Raw genomic sequence first — 21,863 nt, 5'->3', positions numbered from 1 at the left:
AGAGGTGCATAGCAAGAGTTAAAATACTAGGATTCTTCATGTTTGGCTCAGTTCAGCACATAATGAGGCGAAACTCCACTTAAGTTTTAGAAGGTTTTCTGCAAGACTAGAAAATCAAGAAATATAATTTGAGAGACGTGAAGGAGGACAAATGTAGATTTTTCTGGTGATAAAGTGTCTGCCAAGAAATTGGGTTTTTTCATCTGGAAACCCCTGTAAACCTCAGATTGCTGCTATTCCAAAAGCTGGCACTGGAATGATACCTTCCTAAATGATTTTGGATGTTGCTGTTTTGGGGAGCAAGAAACAGGAAAAGGAGGCCTTTTGAGCAGTAGGATTATTTTCTGTGCATGTTGTGGATAAATGGAGTTAAATCCATTGAGATTAAAGGTCAGATGAACAGCTCTTCCACAGTTTAGACCTGTACTTCTAAGGAATAATCTTCTTAAGCACAGGCATGATGGTCAGTATTTGGAGCTATGATAACGACTAATTAGTATAATGATACTTGTATTAACTGGAGAGTCAGTCAAAAGGTTAATGGGATAATGAGACTACGTTGATCACAAAGATCTAATATGAAGGTTCAATGAAAACAATCTAATTAAATTTTAAGTTCTCTCTTGGTTTCCATTTATGTACAGCTATATATTTTTAGAAAAAAATTCATGTATTTTCGGCTAGTATGCAATTTTTATATATATAAATCTGACTTACGATTAAAATCTAAGGTTTTTTTTAGTTTTGAATTATCTAGCACAGTAGTAAAAAATAATGAGCTTCCATTGGAGTCTTAAAAATACACTTAATGAGCACTGTAAAAAACTTGTTTTATAGTGAAAAAATCAGTCTACTCTTGGACAAATAAAATGGTAAAGTAAATATTGTAAGCAATACTATAAGTTGATATTTAACACTTCATATAAACTACAAAAGAAATGTGATCAGGAAGGAGTAACTCTTTCATAAAAATCTTAATTATTAGTATTTACATAATACTTAAAACTTTCAGTGCATATAAATTTGAGATTATATGACTCAGGCTTTATGACTAAATGAATCTGAGTCTCTCAGTTTGACCTTTATTTTTCTTCTAATATATCAGTGATGCTTAAATAAGATCAGTAGTTTTTATACCTTAAGGTAAATAAAGGAGAATCCAGTCCCTTGGCCAGATATAAGTTGGGAATGTATAGTGTCTGAAGAATTGTTTGCCAGCTTTGTTTTTCCAAAGCATCTCAGTTTAACAGAAGAGCTGTTCTATACATCATTAGAAGAACCTAGTTCGCTATAGATACCACCTGTTTCTCTTTTAAACGCATACGTTCTCCCTGGATTCAAGACAGCTTGAATAGACTATTTTCTCCCTCCCCTTCCCCCATCAGATCTGACTGAAGTAATACTCAGAAGGTTTTATAGCAAATGTTAGAGGTATTGAATAGTTACGTATCCACCATATTTGGAACCAACAGTCTCAATTGCTTGTTGGATTGAAAGATAAGGGATACAGAATTCACTCAATTATGTGTTATACATTACTCTGCTAAATACAAACATGCAGTGTCTCCCCTCCCTTTTTAACCTATGTAATGATGTCTCCCTCGTAAAGTAAGCTTCTTTAGGTTAAGATGCTAGAGCATATCTCTTTGAAAGTCAGTGAGAACAATTAATTGTGTACTTAAAATTTCATTTCTGGTGATATTTATGGTCAGTTACAGAAAAAAAATACCCCAAACCACAACAACAACAAATACCCAAAACAAAATAATAAAAAAAAAAAGGTGATTCAAATGAACCCCAAAGACTTCAAATTGAGCTTGTCACATCAAGTTAACTTTATAGACTGAGCCCGTAACTGCATTTGTATTTCAGCTGTCTGCATGCCTCAGTTGCACAGTTCTTTCTTAGTAGAATATTACAAATAGGCTTCAGGGTAACATGAAATAAAAATTATCATGCAAAAGGAGGGTTGAAAACATTACTAGTTGTATAGATAACCTACCAGACAGAGAGTTGCTGAGAAAAGAGGAAAATGGCAGCAAATAGAGGAAAGATCGGGCAAGAAATAAGCCCTACTGTCATGCAAGAACCTCTGTGCCTGGGAAAACAGTGCTAAAGCAATCTACTATAGAAATAAGGGGTAGTAAAAGAAAACTCAGACATATTTTCATTTGAGCAGGTCCTCTCTTCGCTTTCACTTCTTCTAACAACCCTTAAGTAGTTAATTTAGTGACAATAACATTTTGTCATGCAGGGTGAGATTTTATTTGTTGGTTTAGGAAGAATTTGATTTCACTTACAGTATTTTCTAGAACTTTCTTAACAATAATATTGCATCCAAAATATTGCATGCCTTTTGCCCAAATAAAATTAATTATTTCCTTTTTCTAGTCAATGAAAATTCTTTGAAATTGGACTGTTAAAAAAAATTCTCTTCACGTGTGCTCAGTAGAAGTCTGTCAAGGTGTGATAGTTAAATACCTATGAGGTTTTATATGCAATGAGAATGTTTCACTGACAGAAAAAGAGACAAGAAATATCCTTGCATATGTAGTCAGAACACAATTAATTGCAATGCCTTGCTATTGGTCCTAAAAGTTGTTTCTGTTGCTGAGATGCTTGAGAGTGTTCAGTGATGGCAATCCTGTCTCTAAGGAAGTGGAGGTCCTTGCTTTTCCAGAGACAGTGGAAGAATTAGCCATTTGGCTTTGCTGCAGTGGGAAATCTACAACATGTGGGAGGCTACCTAAAGGACCTTGTGTCAAGAAATGCTGAACAGGCAGACATGAAAATTGGATTTTAGGAAGTGAGGCAGGGCAAGACTGGGAGCTGAGGTGCCAAAAAATGTTGAGATCACTGAATGTGCAGTCAAGTGGGGCTCAGTCTGAAGAACACAGTGGGGAAGGCAAGGTCTCAGTACGGATCTCAGAGATGCTATGCAAGAGCAGATAGAACAGGGAAGAAATGGAGAGGAAATAGGAGTGGGAATATCAGGCTTTAGAGGAAAATAAAGAGCCACTTCCATGAAAGCAAAGTCCTTTTCAGAAAATCAATATAAACCTTAAATCTCTGATTTTTGTAAGCTCTTCCTCTCAGCTGGTAGTCTTAATAAACTAAAAGCCATATTATCTAATTTTTAACCTTCTCCTATGTTATTATATTACATTTTTTCAATTTGCATATTGGGGTTATGTTGAAGAGACCATCTTCTAACTGGGTTTAAAATATCCCTGAAACCTACTGATTCTTGCATCCTCTCTGAGATAAAGTACGTTTGTGTATTTCTTGTAATGTAGATGTGTAAGGCATTTCTGTGATCTAATGGGACAGCATGCTGAGACATTCCTTTTAAATAGTTGAATAGGATTTGAAAATATTTAATCTCAGGCCAAAATAGACACAGTTAATTTTTGATCTTGTTATCTTCTTTCATTATCAACTGATACTTCATCCTCTAACCAGCTGTGTTTTGTGACACAGCCTAAGTATTCCACATTTTTACAGCTGCATTAAACAAAACTTTGGCGAATAGAAAATAGACTTCTTTAATCCTCTTAAAGTTAATATTTTTTAATTGTTAGAAACAACCTCGAGCAAGTTCTCTCTATAAAAAAATTAAGGATAAGATAAATAGTTATTCATCTAAAAAGTTTACATAGCAGGATTTTTATATCTTGCTTAGCTATTGATTACCAATAGGAATTTGTCCACTGTGATGTCACTGACACTACTGATGTGTGGTATGTAGAAGGCTTTTAATTGGTAAGCATATACTGCAGCAAGTTTTCAAACCTTGGAAAATTGATGTCAACAATTCTTATATTTTATTAATAAAAAAACTCATAAGACTAGTCTTATACATAGGTTCACAGAATCTGCTGAGTTGGAAGGGACCCATCAGGATCATTGAGTCCAACTCCGGGTCCTACACAGGACAGCCCAACAGTCACACCATGTGCCTGAGAGCATTGTCCAAACACTTAATGAACTCTATCATGCTTGGTGCTGTGACCACTTTCCTGGGAGCCTGTTCCAGTGCCCAAACACCCTCTGGGTGAAGAACTTTTTCCTGATACCCAACTTAAACCTCCCCTGACACAGTTTCATGCCACTCCCTCAGGTCCTGTCACTGATAACCACAAAGAGATCAGTGTCTGCCCCTCCCCTTGCCTTCACAAGGAAGCTGTAGTCTGCAATGAGGTCTCCCCTCAGTCTCCTCCAGGCTGAATAGAGCAAGTGCCCACAGCCACTTCTCACATGGCTTCACCTGAAAACCCTTCACAATCCTTCTGGCCCTGCTTTGGACATTCTCTAACCACTCAGTGTCTTTTGTGTATTGTGGTCCCCAAAACTTCACTCAGGTTCTCAACGTGGGGCCTCCCCAGTGCAGAGTAGTGTGGGATGCACCCCAGGACACTCTTGGCCCTCCTGGCTGCCAGGGCACTGCTGGTATCGACCAGGACCTCTAGGTCCCTTTCTACAGTGCTGCTCTCCAGCACCTCATTCCCCAGTTTATACACACAACCAGGGTTGCCCCATCCCTGGTGCAGAATCTGCCATGTTCCCTTGTTAAACTTCATGCAGTTGGTGATTGCCCATCTTTCTGCAGGTCCTCTCTGCCCTCGAGGGAGTCAACAGCTTCTCCCAATTTGGTGTTGTCAGCAAAGTTGCTTAGTATTCCTTCAAGTCCTGCATCCAAGTCGTTAATAAGGTGTTGAAGAGAACTGGGCTGAGGATGAAGCCCTGTGGAACCCCACTAGGGACTGGATCCCTGCCAGATATTGCCCCATTCACTGTAACTCTTTGTTCCTGACCAGTGAGCCAGTTGTTCACCCATTATGTAACACGGTTATCCAACTGTGTGGACATTTTGTCCAGAAGGCTACCTGTCTTGTTTAACATCTTAATGATCTGAATGATGGGGCAGAGTTCTACCTTCAGCAGTTTTGTAGATGGCACCAAACTGGGAGGAATGGCTGATAGACTACAGAATCTTGCTGCTGTTCATAGGGAGTTTGACAGGATGGAGAAATGAACCAGCAGGAATTTAAGAAGTTCGACAAGAAGTGCTAGAGTCCTGCACCCAGGGAGGAACAACTCCTGTGCACTGGTATATGCTGGGGACCGCCTAGTGGAAAGCATCTTGGCAGAAAAGGACTTCAGAGGGAAGTCAGGTTGAACATAAGCTAGTGATGTGTCCATGTGATAAAGAAGGGAAGTGGTATCATGGGTACAGAAGGTCCTCTCTGAACAGGTATAGAAAAGTATAAACCTGAACAGGTTTTATGCAGGTAGAATGGATTGTTGATAGGTGTTTTGGAAAGAGGGAAAAGGTAGAGATGAATTGTTAAAGTTTGTGAAACAGGACAGTTACAATCTTTGTACAACATATCATGACTTACTAATTGTGCATTTTTCATATTTTATAAAGGAATCTAAGGAAAAATAAAAGTCTTATTACTCAACCACAAACTATTGAACTAGAATTGAGGCATTTTTCTTTGATACCGCAGGCAGTGAAAAGAGGTTTTTCTCACTGAGTATTTTTTCTGCTTCATGTATTTTCTGAGACAGAATTCTGCATTGAATGTCACTGAATATCTGACTAATACCACATCTGCGTGTTGTTATATATAGCTGCAGGGGTCTTCTGAATTGCTTGTAATTATTTTTCTTAAAATGAAGATGATGTTCTTCACTAAGTTATAATTGTTTTCTGTATTCAGTTCCACCAGTTATCCGAGTCTATCCAGAGAGCCAGGCAAGGGAGCCAGGTGTGACAGCTAGCCTTCGGTGCCACGCTGAAGGTATTCCCAACCCACAGCTTGGTTGGCTGAAGAATGGAATTGATATCACTCCAAAGTTGTCCAAACAGCTAACTCTTCAAGGTAAAGGGGTGTATTTATTGTTTTCTACACATTGCTAGTGTTTTATCCATGCATTGTTTCCATACTAGCTGCCCTTTTTCCACAGTTTTAACTAAGGCTTGAAATCGAAGCTAAAACATTTCAAAAGATGTGATATCTTTCAGTTACTCCCCAAGACACATATCTTCTCTGCCTTCTCTTCGTTAGAATAATGATTGTATTTACTGGCAGGATTACCAGAAAATTCCAATGTGCTCTTCTCTGTTTGAAAATGTGCAGTATCTCAGTGGAGCAGACAGTCTTAGACCTGATCCCAGTCAGAACTGATAAGAATCTTAATGAGATTTGGGGACCTGATGGTAGAAAGGACTGGAGAAGAAATACCTGAAATGGATGTGCTGTTTTCTGAAGGGTATCAGCAGACCTCCATGGGAGTGCAAAGACTTTGCATACACACACACAAACCCTATCTCCCTCCCCAAAAAACCCCAAACCCCTCAAACCCCAAAAACCTGCAAAAACCCCCAAAACCCCAAAAAAGCCCTATCAAAAACTAAAGGAAAGTCTTACCTTTAATCAACAGTTCATTTGTATGAATCTTCAGGGCTCAGCAAAATCAGTGGACCTGTCCAGCATAAAATCTTCATGCTTCTTCAGTCTTTCTGGTGATTTTTGATCAGCCATAGGAAAACAAAATCTCCTGCTACTAGTGTTCCCTTCAAAACTTTCACTCATCAACAAAACCAGGATGTTAATTAGGATAGTACAGCACTCCCACTGTAAGAAGCAGTGGGACAGACATGGCAAGTGCTTCTCTGAAGAGTTACTTTACCTGCAGATGTCATAGTCCTCTGTTCTTTCATGGACAGCTCCCCTGGGTATTTGTGAACAATTGCCTTGCAGAAACACTTTCCACTATGAGTAGAAAGGGATGAACTCCTCTTCCATAGCAGCATTCTCTTAATTTTACCTTTAGGGATTTGAGGGAATTTTTTTCCCTTTCTCTCTGTTCCATATATTTATGATAAATAAATTAAAAGGGTTCTTCCCTAAGCAGAATATGTTTAATTCAATTTTCTAGCATTTAATTATTTGAAATACAATTTTGAAGATCTCATTACATTTTCCCTGAGATTTTTCTGAGTTAAACTATCTGTGCACTAGCTTCAAGCTAAAAGGGTGCTACACCGTAAGACAGTGCCCCTTCTAGTCTGTATTTTAGAATACCTACAAAGCTGGTTTTTGTATAGTTCCTACAGCTGAACAAGTTTACTATACTTAAAATTCAATGAATCATTGTTCACACCATTACTGACATCACAATATTTAAAAGATCTTTGCCCGTGAAACCTGGACTGTTTGTCGTCGTTCCTGCACAAGCTGATACAATTCCTGAGGTTTCCATAAGCTTCTACATTGATGTAGGTGAAAAATTTCAATGCACCTTTTTTTTCCTGTTGTTACACTACAGTCACACAAACCCAAAAGTAACTAGGTGACTCTGGTTAGGAATAACAAATAATTTTATTAAAATTTTTATTTACATTGAAAGTTTGGCCTGTTATTTTCCATGGATTATTTTGTGTAAAGGAAATTATGGTGTTAAGTGACCAAATACAACATAATAAAAACCCTATATTTACCTGATTAAAAAAAACTATAGTCATTTAAATATATATAAAACCTTAGATTGGTATTTGGCTCTGAAGTGCAAAATCAGCTGAGGCACTCTGGGTATCTGTGAGACGAAATAGTGCATGTAATTCACTAGCCAGTTGAATACCTTTGGACTAATTTGGCATGCCTCCAAGTTACGAAGTCAAGAATGAAAATGGTTTAATTAGTATAAGCAGAGAAACCCTTCTGCATTTATAATCTGAAAGCCCTAGCATTGTCTGCACGTTGATTTTTTTTTTTCCCTCTCCTTTCAGCAAATGGTAGTGAGGTTCACATTAGCAATGTGCGCTATGAAGATACAGGAGCTTACACTTGCATTGCAAAGAATGAAGCAGGGGTGGATGAAGATATTTCTTCTCTCTTTGTGGAAGATTCTGCTCGAAAGACTCGTAAGTATTGTGAGAGTTACAAAAATGCATGCCGACCACACTCAAACATTTAATCAGTATTAAAACTATGAAACATTAAATAAATTGGGTTTGTGCAGATAGGTGATTTAAAAAAATAAAGTTCAATTAATGGTATCCAAGAGTCACTGAAGGCAGAGTGCACGATCTGCACTATATTAAGAAGTAAAATGAAATCCCTGATTCATTCTGTGAATCAACGTATTTTTTACATTGCTGGTAAATTTTTGATAGTTTCCTCATCATAGATGTGTTGCATATGAAGGGAATGTGAAGGGAAAAGGGAACTAGATATCTATATATGGTGACTATTAGTGTGTTTTCCAGTGGTTTATGGGGGTGTGAGAAAAAGACCTTTTTTTCCTGTGTGTTATTGAGATATACCAAGAGTCAAAATTGGTCCTCATGATATGAACGTGATCATAAGACTTGATCGGACCTACTGAAGTGCCCAGCAGGTCCAGATCAGTTCCAGCCTGCCCATGCTGTCTTGTGCCTGGATGACTGTGGTTCTTCAGGATTGCAGAGCAACAATGAACACATTCACTTGCTATGCTGGGAGTTGAATGTGCCAAAGAAATCACTATCACTTCTAACAAGTAGCTTGCTTTATCCTCTGTTAAATGGTGGTGGGCTTTATTAACCCTGTTTACCTATTATTTGTCTAACTTGGTATTTCTTTCCTCTTGCCTCACTTTGCTTAGAAAAATCCATTCCTGAGTTCATACTTCACCCATTTTTTGTTTGATTGGTTTGGTTGGTTGTTTTTTTTTTTTTTTTTTTTTTTGTGTGTTTGTTTTTTTTTTTAATCTGTTACTGTAATGAATACTATATATTTATTATAAATACATCTAGTAAAATGGTGGTTGTCTTACTAGTGAGTGTGATTGCATTAACTTAAGACATTCCTGTTTATTTAGAAGCTTATTCAACAGTGCCAAGTACTCGACAGGATACCAGAGACAGAATTAGTAGCACTGCAAGTCTGCCTGACACTTCCAAGCTGCAGGACGTTGAGTTCTGTTACATATAGGTTTACTATGCTTTAAATGTTTCAGAGGAAATCTTCCATGCAGGAAAGTTTTATAACCTAAATGTTGATATCTTTGCTTAGCTGATTTTAGTAACACTAATTAATTGTCTTTTAAAAAGACTTAACATGGGGGTTTTTTAAGTGTCATGAAAATTATTGTTCAGACGTTTCTGGGAGGGCACCTAAGGATAAGTAAGTTGTTTGATCATGCAGTGTTTCTGGTAATCTGGTAATGTGAAGTAGCTTTACCACTTCCATTTGCCTTTTGCATTGTACAAAAAATGTGAATTTTGTCAAATTTCAAGAGCCTGGTGAACTCTAGTTTGTGTATGTTTGGTTAAAACTTTGGCCTTAGCAACAAAATATTTGTAGCCAACCATACAGTTTCAAAGTGTTTTAGTTAAGTAATTTTATCTTCTGAAGACCTGATCTGCTGTGAATATGATAGGGATATCCACAACAATGCAAAACACTTTTTTCAGGACTTGTAATGTGGTGTAATAATTTTAGGTCTGCTACCTTAGCAGGATTTGTAAAATCCCATGCCATGCAATGAACACAGCTTGTTACAAATGCCTTAGTATCTACTAGCAATAAGTTTTTAGAATGACCATTGGTGTCATGAAAGATGTAAATGAAGGAAGACAGAATATAAACCAAATTATTTCTAATACAATTCATCCAAAAGATATAGTCATGTTCCTTCCTATAAAAGTAATTTACTATGCAAGTTCAATGTTGTATGTTGAAGGGAAGCGTTTTACCATTATGTTCCTTGGTGTTTGAACATGGTTTCCTAAGCATTGGTCCATGTGTAAATACTCGTATAACCCACAGATGCATAGTTGTAACATTCAAATTTAGGTGTAGCAGATATTTACATTTTCAAGTCCAATTTGCTCAGCCACCCATTTCGGTACATGAGAGAAGACTACAGTACCTACCAATAAAAATATCACTGTTGACATGAACAAATTATCTTAACAGGTGCAAATTTTTATAGATGCAGTTTAAAAAACTGCTGCTGTTTTTAAAAAAATTCTATTGCAGTGAGGAGTTGCTAGCATCAGAGATCTGATACTTGAAGTAGAAGGGCCTCATTATTAACTCTTCTCCACTTGTTTTTATATTTTTCCCAAAATTCTTGTTCATGCATGAAATTAGGGATTATTAGGGAATAAAATTACATAGGTAAAACCACTTGGATAGGATTTGGGTCTTTTTTTTTTACCCCACCCACACATATTAAGCACAGCTACTTTAATTTCAGGTCTGCTGATTAGGTAACAAGTTACATCCTAAAGATAGTCTCTGGTGAATGTAAATGTGTTTCCGTATGATCTGATATAAACTATTTCTGTCACTGATGACATTTTTATAAATTATTTTCCTTTTATCTCCTTTAGGAGAATAAAGCAGACATATTTACTTTTTTTTTTTTTAGTTCCTTACTAGAGAGCTCCCTTTTGGAAATCATAGGTTAGTGTTGTCAATAAAAGAAGGTCAAATTCTCACTAGCTTGTCAGTTAATCTGGGCTTTTCTCCTTTGTGATGTCACATAAGATAAAAATCAAAGCAAAATAAAAGCATTTCTGAACACTGAGCTGATTTGCTATTGAGAGTTTAGTGAGAACTTTACAGTTGAGTTCTAAAATATAAAGTACAACTGTAGTGCCTTGAGCATGACAGTAATTTCAAAAGCCACATAAAAAATACAGAACATGATTCCGTTACCAGTGCATGCATTTTATTTCCTAGAAAGTTTAATAGTCAAATTAAGTGTTCACTTTTGTACTTATCTGACCCATTGTTTATGTGCATGTGTAAACTTTTGTGATTTAGTGTTACTTTGCACAATAAACTAAATTTTTATTATTTTCTGTGGAATCTCACTTTCAATACATCCCAAATTTATGGAAAAACCCATTTCAGTGCTTTGAGAAAAAAATAATATCTGTGGCAGAAAGGGAAAGGCTAGTTCATTTCTTTGCAAATGGGTAATTTAAACAGCTCCTAAGAGAAAATATTATATTTTCTGGTACCTCTGACTAAATTAAAATCAGTGTCATTATGGACAAGTAGATGGTTAAATAATAAGCAAACCTTTCCATCACCTGTCTAAAAATGCTATCAGACTGCTAGGTTTTTATAATTCACAGGATTTTTGCAGATTCATGTAATACACCTGTCTGTATTATAAAGAGAAAAGAAGTGAATGGCAAAGCTATACTGAATTGTGGGAAATGTGATGCTAGTAGGAAAAATAAAGTTATACAATGCAAAGTATGAATTGAGGGTGCTAGGGTCTTGTTTATTTTAAAGTTTCCAGTTTCAGATATTTGAAATCCAGTTCTCAAGAAAAGTCAATATAATTTTGATGATAATGGTTCATCATCAGGATGGTAATCTAGATGGAATTGAATGAAGAATACTCTGAAAATGCCTTGTCATCCAGATCTGTTCAGTAAATGCCAGCACTGAACACAAAACCATTGTTCTGTCTCACATAGGTAAAATTTTGAATAGTGGATGACAGTCTCAAGAATAGTTTGGCCTCTTCTTAGCACATCAGCCTTTTTCAATGTACACTAAAAGTAAGACTTCTGAAAATATGTTTTCATTTTAACATTGTCTTAGGTGAGAGAAATGAAATTATTTTCTTTAAAATACTTTAGTGTTAGACATGCCTTTTACCGATTAACTCATTCTGTAGCTGAAATTTTATTTATTTATTTATTTAACAACTATATACCAGCACATGGATCCTTTTTGGTAGATTTGTGAAGTTATAATGGAAAATTTTAGTTGGTATTACCTATATAAATATCTCTTATAAGTACTGGTGATAAATGTCTACTGTTCTCTTTTATCAGATCCTGTTTAATTCCTCTGATGTTGACAACAGCAGTAGTATCTAAAACACTTTTGAATGTGAGAACTGTGCTGTTTTTATTCTCTAGAGACTGCAAAATTCCTTTTTTTGCTGTGAATTCCATTTTCCCTCAAGCTTGCAGTTAAAGCCATTGAGAATGAGATAGCTGGTCTGGGTGATAGCTGAATAACCCCTGCGGTGACTGGTAAAAACATTCTGGGGATTAATGACCTGGTCTAAATCTCATTGAAGACTCAAGAGTCTCCCCTACTGACATGATCCTCTAATAATACCTGAGAGAGCTCAGCTGTGTTGGAAGGAGTCTTTGGTGTAATCACGTTTGTAAATACAAATAGCAGTTTAAAGTCTGGTTTTAGTTTCCTTCCAACATATTTTCATTTTTCAGAACAGGTATTGCATGGATTCATAGACTCAAGCGTGATGGAACCGTTTTATCTAACTCTATCTTCTACATTTCACAAGACATTAAATTGCAGTCTGTTCTGCCTGAATACAGATCGAATGCTTTGTTTGCCTGAATTGTATCCTTACAGACATGCATATACCTGAGTCAGACATGCAGAGTCAAAAAATCCCTCTTTTCTCTTGATATATTTTGCTTTACTTATTAATCAATTTTGCTAAGACAGAATAATGCTTAGTTTCCATTTTGAAGTCAGTTTTTCCTTCAGTTGCCTCCTTTGAGTCTCTCTCTTTTTTTTCCCCCCAATAAATTGACCTCTTAAGAATTGTTGTTCTATGAATATTGATTGCAAATTCTCACACACATAATATATAGGTCCCTCATAATAAGACAATTACCACACTACTCAGTCTTTTTGTTTTGAGAATTCTAATTGGTTTGGTACAGTTTGGGTTTTTTTTTAAATGGGAACTGCTCTTTGCAGAAGCAGATGTATTATTTGTTTCTTTAATGTTCTGGAAAGAGAAATACGTATTTGATAATTTTTTCTTTCATATCTATGGATCCTTTGTCACTATTTTCCACTAATATCAGCAGTGGAAGCTTGTTTATCTGTTTATCTCCCATATGCTATCAGACCTCACTTTCCAAGTCCTGTTCCGTCTCACATGTCTCAGGTAGTCATAGTCTGTTCTTTGTTTTCCAATACATCTACATTTCCATTTGGATATAACAAAATTTAATTCTTTTAGAGATGAACTTGACAAAGTCTTTCAAACATTTTCTTAGAACTGTTATTTATCATTACAAGTAATTCACAGACTTCTTAGGAAATGATTTTGTATTTGCTTACAGATCACTGATGAAAGTTGCTATGACACAATTCTCAACCTGTTGCTCTGGACATGCTCCAGAACGTTCTTCTTCACATTTTACTAATGATTTAACTACCTTCTCAGATTAATTATTTTGGCAGTTTTTAATTCAATTAACATATACTTTACCATTATTAAATAACTCTAATATTTAATCAGAATATTCTGTGTCAACAAATTGGATGTTTAGAAAAATTATGGGTTACAACTATACAAATTTTTACATGACTAAACTTCTATTTACATCAAAAAATATAACCGAGTTTGTCTGTTAAGACGTGGTCTCTGTTAGAACATATTAGCTGACTTATAATTGTCTTCTTGTTTTTTTGATCTCTTACTGAATTTAATTCTATGCAAGTGTTGTCTGTTCTTTTATATGCCCCAGTTTAACTAGCCCACAGCTGCTTGAGTTATTAAGTTTCAGGAAGTGGGCAACTACTAGGAGCAAATATAGTGGTACTTTATGGCACTCCTAAACTTTATGATGTATTCTGATTTTTTTTCAAAACCAGTAGCACCAGACTAAACATCTGAAACAACTTTTAGCAAGTATTTCTATGCACTGTGTTTGTACCTGGATATTTTAAATATTTGTCTTGATTACACATAATTTACCCTCCTTTTTTTTCCTTTGTAAGGTAGAAGACATTCAATCAGGCTCTGTTTTCAATTATTATCCTGCCCCTGTAAAAATACAGGGCAAAAATATTTATAGCTATATATTGTCAACAGAACATTAAAAAACCAAACTAGTTCATAGCAGTACAATTTAAAACTTGAATAGCTCTGATATGACAAGGCTTTTCTTCTACCTTTAGTAGCAATCTGTGATGATTTCCAGGGTTTCTGCTGCTTCAATGGTATAAAGGAATGTCAGACTGCTGGAACTTCTTCTGTTAGCTGAAAAATGGGATTTCATCATAACTAAGACTACTTCTTTTCTTAAGGATTCCAATTTCTCTCTTTTTGTAAACAGGTTCTATATTCTACTGCCCAGCATCCCTGCAGCAACTGATAAAAGATGGCTTTCATTTTCTACCTTGTAGTACGTGCAGATACATTTTAAGGGACTCTCAAACCCTTTATTAATGGATAGCTTTCTCCCCCATACTACTGGATTTACCATCATTTAAAGCATGTACACACAAGCGTACAACTCCACTGTAGATGTCTGCTGATGACTACATTTGATAATCACAAACAGATTGGATCAGCCCGACTCCTAGAAGCCATAGGGCAAACCAAAGTCATCATCTTGCTGTTGTTGAAACACTGTTTGGAAGCTGAAGGATTTAAATGTAGAACAAAGATATTTTGGCAGTGTATCTTGACAATAAATTTATGAGAAGGTGGAGTGGGCAACATGTTACTGCCGTTTTTTTATTGATACACAGTACAGTAATAATCACAAATAGAGGAGGAAGAAATTACAACTTCCATTTGTGGGATTTATTTATTTAATGAGGTTCCATTGCGGTAGTAGTAAAACCAATGGATTTGGTCCAATTTCAGTTTTTAGTCAAAGTAACATTAATTGAATATGGAATATAATACATAGCTAAATATACCAAATAAACCATTTTGTTAACTTAGGAAAAAGATAACAAGGAAGACTTACACTAATAGTGGAATATTTAAGAGAAATAATGGAGTGGAATATATTGATGTAATCTGATACACATATGGAACATCAGATTACACTGCATACAGATATTTTTTTCTAAAGAAAATCAGGCAGTGTAAAAAGCAGGAAAATAAAAAATATTCATCATCAAAGACAAGTGAGTATTTTCAAGGGTAATTTTCAAATAAAATTTTTATCTTAGCTACTAGTAAAATAATTTGGAAGTAAAGTAACTCTAAAAATCTGTATTTTTTTTGTTTTGTTTCTTGATGACTTTGACAGGTCCATCAGTTGTGCTTTAGTTTCTTTTCTGATTCTACCATACTAGCACCATTGATCATAAAAGCTCATGCTGTTTCCTTTAAAATGAAATTGGTCTGTGGGTTTGTTACTTTTTATTTTTTAAAATATTATTATTTCTCTTAATTATTTCCAAAAAATTGTGTTAAAAAGCACAGTTCAGTTTGCCCTTGATTAATATGACTTCTTTGGTGTTTCTCTTAAATTTTATTGAGACATATCTATGTACCTTGGGGAGACAACTGGCATGATCGATAGTTATCAAGTAAAGCTATTAAGACGTTTTCAAGACCAATTTGAGAGTACTTGATTGTCTTTTAATATTTAGTAGGTTTCATTTTGGTTATCAACCATACGCTTTTGTGTTACTGAATTCGCCCACTATGACATCAGCATAGGCAAGATAATTTATCCTTTAGATTCTTTCCCCTAGTCACAAAAAGCAGAACAAATGTTCTCTGCCTCATGCGCTGTATCTTAGGAATACATTTTAAAAAAATCATATAACTGTTCCATGCCATTAAGTAGCTCTGTTTCTAACTGGGCCTTTTTTAGGTAATGTCATAGTCCTATCACCTAACAAGATTATGTGATCTGAATGCTACTGACTTGACAGGTTTATGGCCATCATAGGCAACAAGACATCTCCACTGTCTGGAACTAGGAATAAGACTAAAAGCCTTTTGACGGTGATTTATGGCCTAAATTCTCTCTGAAAGGCTTTATGCAATTTTAATAGAATCTTCCTGTCACATCTGATACTGAATGGTACCTATTTACCTAATTTCCTGAGATAATTTATGCTGGCATTTTATTTTATGGCAGAGCTAAACAAGTTTATTCTTGTTGACAGCATCGTAGGCAAAGACTTTATTTCAAACTACCAAGTAATTCAGCTCATGAACCATTTTTTCTTCCTGCTAGTGTAGACTGGATTGAGTTAATGTGCTATGGGAAAGAACTTATACATGATTAATTATAAAGAATTATACAAAATGTAGAAAAATAAGCTAACATGTTCGTATTTGAACAAAATTAAAATGTCAACTGTTGACTTTTAACTGATAAATAATAGTCTAATATACATAAACCAGATCTTTGGTTATTGTATTAGCTAACCTGAAATGAAATTAAAGTGCATGTCACATAAGAACAGATTGGAATTTTGAAAGAAATTTTAATGGCAATTATTTTTAAAATACTTGAAGCAAGCAATAGAAACTTTAAAAAACGTGTTGGCTTCACAAATAAATTAGTTTTTATATATTTGCATTTGTATATAAATCAAACAAATCTGAATTTCTTATAGAAAGAATGAAATTAAAAGCAGTTATGTGCATAACTTTTTTCATTCGGCTGGATTGTGGAAGCTGAGCAAAAAGTAATTCATGTCAACCTCATCTTCACTTTTAACACAATTATTTTTAATATACAACTAATAATTAAAAACTTATGTGGTTCAGCAAAAAAATAGTAATTATGGTATGGATTTACCCTGTAACATAAGGGTGTGTATGCATTAGAGATGTGAGAAAAGAGAGTGAGTAAGACTCTATCATCCGTATAGGATTAATCTAAACAGTTGACAGGTGGTGGCTGTCAGTGAAGTAAGGAGACAGCATCCCTTTAAACATCTTGAAATTACTTTTTTTATGCAATTGAAGGTGCAGTAGGTTATAATAGGACAATTCTGAAAAATAATATTGAACTACACATTTTTGTCATATGCCTTACTGCATTTTCTATTACATCTACTTGTGACCTCCTGCCATCATGGAATTGAAGGCACTGAAAGGGACAGTGGTTTCCTATCTGACAGTGCAAAGCTTAGAGCAATCAGCTGACATGAAACCATTGATTTTTTTTATCAGCTGTTAAGTTCTGATAGAAATTCAGATAAAATATTTACAAAATATTGAGTACAAAGCTTGTGTTTTGATGAGATGAAACTTGGAATTAACAACAGTGGTTCTATATTCATGAACAATCATTATTCACGTTTTCCCCTGCAATTTTTAAATTTGGAATATTATATAATGCAGATGTCTTTTTTCTGGTTTCCCCTATTTTTAAAGCCGTCTTAAACGGCATTGTTCTCTTAGTGCAGCAAACAAAGAAATTTTTCAGATATTAAGGTTTTAATTGATATCCATTTTATTTGAGTAGGTCTGGATATATAGTATTGTATGCTGACTACTGAAAATTTGAACAGCTAATTATAATGCCGAAAGGAAGTAGAAGAGCTAAATTTAGTCTTCAGACTCACTCAATGTCAATTTTACACACACACACACACACACACACACACACTTTATTTCCAAAATGCATTGAATGTTTTAAGAAAAGAAAAGTAGGGAGGAAGAACACTAGTTGACATAGTTGAAATCTTTGAAATTGTCTTTTGAGTCAGAAAAGTGAATGTAATGACATTTATTACCAATGCAATAAGAAAGAGGATACAGAATTTATTTGGAAAGTGATATTGTAGTACCCTCATTCATTTAGTGCTAGAAATACCGTGGCTCTTTGCAGTTGCTGTTTCCATCCAAAGTGGGTAAGAAATTACCCTGCTATTAGTCTGTTGCAGAATTTCATTAATTACTAAGGACAGAGTTTAGTGAAATATGTGCAACCTATTACCGTTCAACCAACACAGACAATATATAACAAAGATGAAGAGCAGGCATTCAGAGGTAATGTTAGCTGCTCCTAATCAAAGGCTGGGGCTGTACACAAAACCATAGAATAGCTATGTAAGGACCATGAAGAGTGATTTTTATGGAGCTGTAAGTATTCTTAAAAAAAAAGAAAAGAAAAGAAAAAAAGAAAACCACTTTCAAGAAAACTTGGATTCTCCCTTGTTTTGTGCTGCTGGGGGAGGAGGGAGAGAGACAAACAATGCAGACTTCTTTTTGATGACAATATAAAAGGCCCAGCAACAAATGGTGTAATAAAATAGCTGCTTTAATAAGATCTAATAAAAAGAGGAGTATAGATACTGAGTAAATCTTGCAACCCTTCACATGCTGGGCATTGAGGATTTATGCAGCACGGGATTAATTGTGGATGGATTTTCCCATAGCAAGCTGTGCAGATCCTGTCCATGGAGAGGTTCCCCCTCCCTCCCATGCTGCGGTGGTTTCATCTGGTGTAACAAAGAAACCCATATATCTTATGGCTGGTTGCAATGTTACATTTGTCATAAGACCCGTGAGTGTGCAGCACAGGCTTTTATGGGCATTCCAGCACATATCCTTGCAGCAGGTACTCATGTGACATGCAGGCTTCCCAAGCCTTAAGTACAAGGCCCCGTGTCGCAGACATAGCCTACTCAAGGTCACAAACTTCTGGAATATGATGTCTTCTGTAAGGCTCACAGTACTTTTCCTGATACTATTTAGTAGCTATATGGAATCAGGGCAAGAGAGATGATGATATTCCATCTTGAAACCAGAAAATTTTGCTGAGATCTATCAATAATTATGTATTCTTACATCATGAAGTTTGCAAATGTTTGAGAATTTAGTATAAAGTGTGGCTGAAAATGTTAATTTTTGTTTAACCAAAAAGGAAGGTAAACAATGTTCCTTAGCCTACTTCATACTTGTAGTTGTTCCATCATTGAACTCTTTGTCTCAAGAGTTGACATCTTTCCTGAACATAAGTTATAGGTCTGATTAAAAAACTAAGTGAGGTTTCTTGATCTGTTAGGAGAGATGGTGGCTGTTGTTTATGATTTTATATTGCATTCTTAAATTATGTCTCAATTTTCTTCCAGCTGATATGCTAATTTTAAAATTAATATGTGAGGCTTTTAAAACACTTATTATCCTGCCCATTTTGTTGAGCAAAGCTCAGAATCATACATATCATTTTACATTAACACAAATTAATGTGTTCTGTACTTAGCATCTTAAATCATTTTGTTTGATCCTGTGCAATTCCATGCAGCTGCATAATTGTAATTACTTTTTATTTTCTTTTCTATGTCACCCCTAGAAAAACAATGATAAACTTTAGAACATTATGGCTGAATTTATGGGACCTCAAGTGCCATGTATTACATGGTTATTTCCTCACAATGTGAAGAGAAAACTAATTTTAAAGGAAATCCTCCAGGTTGCCCTGGGGAAATCAGTTTTCTTTATTGCATAAGAAAGGCTGTGTGAGATAACATAGCAAACATACAGAATTGTGATCTGCATCTGGAGCCACTGTTTGGGCATGTAGGGATAAACTTAGAAGTTCCAGAACCCAACTGGAGCTGAGTCTGGTGAATGGCATAAAGGGCAAAAGATGGGCTTGTACAGAAACATCAGCTGGAAAGAGAAGGCTAAGGGCAAATGTGGGCCTACTGAATGGGTGAGGACCTTGTGGCAAAGGATATGGAAGGGGACAAGTTGTACTTAAGGTTTCTTCACGTTGGTCTTTCCTGGCAAAACTGTTCCTAGGAGTGTGACACCGCTGGGAAAGTTTGGGAAGGAAATCATCCTCTGGCAAGGAAGCCATATCCATGGTGTATAGGATCTGATTGAGACCATTTACACGAAGTGGACTTTCACAGATGGAAGGGCCTGGATAGCATGCACCCATAAGCACTGGGCAAACTAGCCCATGGCATTGGGAGGCCACTCTGGATGATCTATGAAGGATCATGGTGATCGAGGAGGTTCCTGCAGACTGTAAGAAAGCCAGCACTGCTCTTCAGGGGCAAGAGGGAGAATCCAAGACACGATAGGTGCATCGGCCTCACCTTGATTTCTGGAATGGAGATGGAGCATTTCATCCTGGAAACCATTCCCAGAACTAGAAGGTGTTTAGGAGCAGTCAGCATGGATTTACGGAGGAAAAAATTCCTGGTGGGCCTGACAGCCCTCTGCAGTGAGGTGACTGGCAGGGTGGATGTAGGAGATATTGTTTAGGATGTCCTTAGAAATCTTTTGGATGCCCTCAAAGACAACCATGTCATGATGAAGTCCAGGTTAGATACCTAGACAGGGGGCTGAATCCAAAACTGACTGAAGTACCAGACCCAAAGGCCTGCATCATGTCCCAGGGCTGTTTTGTCCATCTCGTATCTGTTGAAGTAGAAATGATATTTGGGAAAATCATAGTATCCAGGCCTTTTCTGGAGTGATAGTTCCTTTTTCACTCCCAACTTTCAGCTGTCAGCAACTGAGGAACTTCTGTGTACCAAAATAATTTTTAATAATATGTGTTTCATTGCTTTTTCTAAACTTTTTTTTTTTTAAAGCATACTAATGTTTTTATCTTTTGCAACACTGTGTTTCAATGAATGTCCCAATTTCATTACGTGTGTGTGTGTGACATATGTGCTTTCTGTGTTGTATTCCTTTCCTTTAAGCTGTTTTGGTTTTTTTTTAATTCTTAAGATCATTACTTTGCAATAAGCTTTGGTTTTCAGTGATGGTGTTTTAAAAATTTTATTCTGTTGCATGCTGAGTTCTAAATATTTACAATTTGCAAAATTGTATTTTCTTTATTTGTTTTTTTCCCTCTGCAGACAGAAAGAGCAGTATTAGGCTAATATAATTTTCATTGTTCTCAAAGGTCTAAAATCCAATTGTAAACAAGATGGCCAAATAAAATCTATGTTTTCACAGAAAAAACAGTGTAAACATTTAGTTGGTTACCATGCCAACCTATACTTCCAGTCTTGGTCTTCCAAAGATAATGGCAAACATTATGCAACATGACAATTTTGGTAGCATGGTTACTCTACAGCCATACAGAACAATATCTTGTTTTGATTTTGCATATCTCTCTCATAAGTGTCCTGAACTCAATATCTTCAAAGTCCAGGGTTTAAAGGAAATTATGAAAATTGCATCACCTGTCATTAATATGCATCATTTATATGCATGAAAACTGCACATGCTTTTTGTAATAGATTATGAAACACAGTATTGATACTGGTTAATGGAGTTAGCTTGGGGGAATTTAGTGGGAGTGATGGGTTTTACCCTATCCCGAATAAGCTCTGGCTAAACACAATTTTGTCATGTGACGTAGAGAACTATCGTTAGTTCACAGTTTCCATTGATTTACCTGTAGGAGTATTTTAGTGGATCAGATGTTAAAGCAGCATAATTATTTCAGAATTAATGTATCATTTCTTGTTTTATCTTGTTCATTTGTATTTTCTGTTCTTTCTTTCTCTTACATGCTGCAGTTGCAAACATATTGTGGCGAGAGCAAGGTACTAATGGCGATTACTTTTGTTCATGTTTTCTGTATTATGATGAAATGCTCATCTGTTGTTTCTTTTGTGTGTGTGTCTATGTTTGATCATACTCTACAGTTACAGTAATTACCTACTCCCTTGCAACACTGAGGAATTTCATTTAAAGAAAAATTACAGGGGTAATGAATGCCTTAAAGGCTCATACTTTCGCAAACTCTTCTTTTTTGGGAGAGAGAAGGAAATAAGCTGTTCACAATTTTCAGACAATTGCTCAAAGATATACAAGAAGCTCAGATTTAAAATGTAGACATTTAACTTTTGTTGCCATGATAAAACTTCCAGCCAGTCAGCCTGTATGCTGTTGAGACTGATTTTCTTGTATGAATCTCTCTTATTTGACAACATTATAGTGTTAAGCAGTTTAAAATTGAGATACCTGTTGTTGCTTAATGAAACCAAGCATCTTATACTGAGGAAAGGTTTGTAAATAAATGTTGGGACAGGGAATGGATGTTTGTAATGAACTGAAGGATAAATATAAATAAAGACAAAATCAGGTGTTATAAAAGTCACGGA

General features: G+C 35.7%; 1 protein-coding gene across 2 annotated transcripts in view; it reads left to right on the top strand.

The window, feature by feature from the left end:
- Window positions 1-21,863, top strand: part of FSTL5 (follistatin like 5) — a 278,658-nt gene that overhangs the window by 207,545 nt on the left and 49,250 nt on the right. The window contains exons 9-11 of one of the 2 annotated variants that reach the window (XM_042049794.1): window positions 5,727-5,888; window positions 7,799-7,933; window positions 21,276-21,302. In XM_042049794.1, the coding sequence (XP_041905728.1) occupies window positions 5,727-5,888; window positions 7,799-7,933; window positions 21,276-21,302 (324 nt within the window). The remainder of the gene's footprint in view (window positions 1-5,726; window positions 5,889-7,798; window positions 7,934-21,275; window positions 21,303-21,863) is intronic. The other variant, XM_042049795.1, reaches the window with a different exon arrangement.

The sequence above is a fragment of the Corvus kubaryi genome, unplaced genomic scaffold (genome assembly GCF_017639235.1).
Source record: "Corvus kubaryi isolate FWS band 111438036 unplaced genomic scaffold, C.kubaryi_AGA036_p1.0 71, whole genome shotgun sequence".
NCBI lineage: Eukaryota > Metazoa > Chordata > Aves > Passeriformes > Corvidae > Corvus > Corvus kubaryi.
This window is presented reverse-complemented; position numbering and strand designations above follow the sequence as displayed.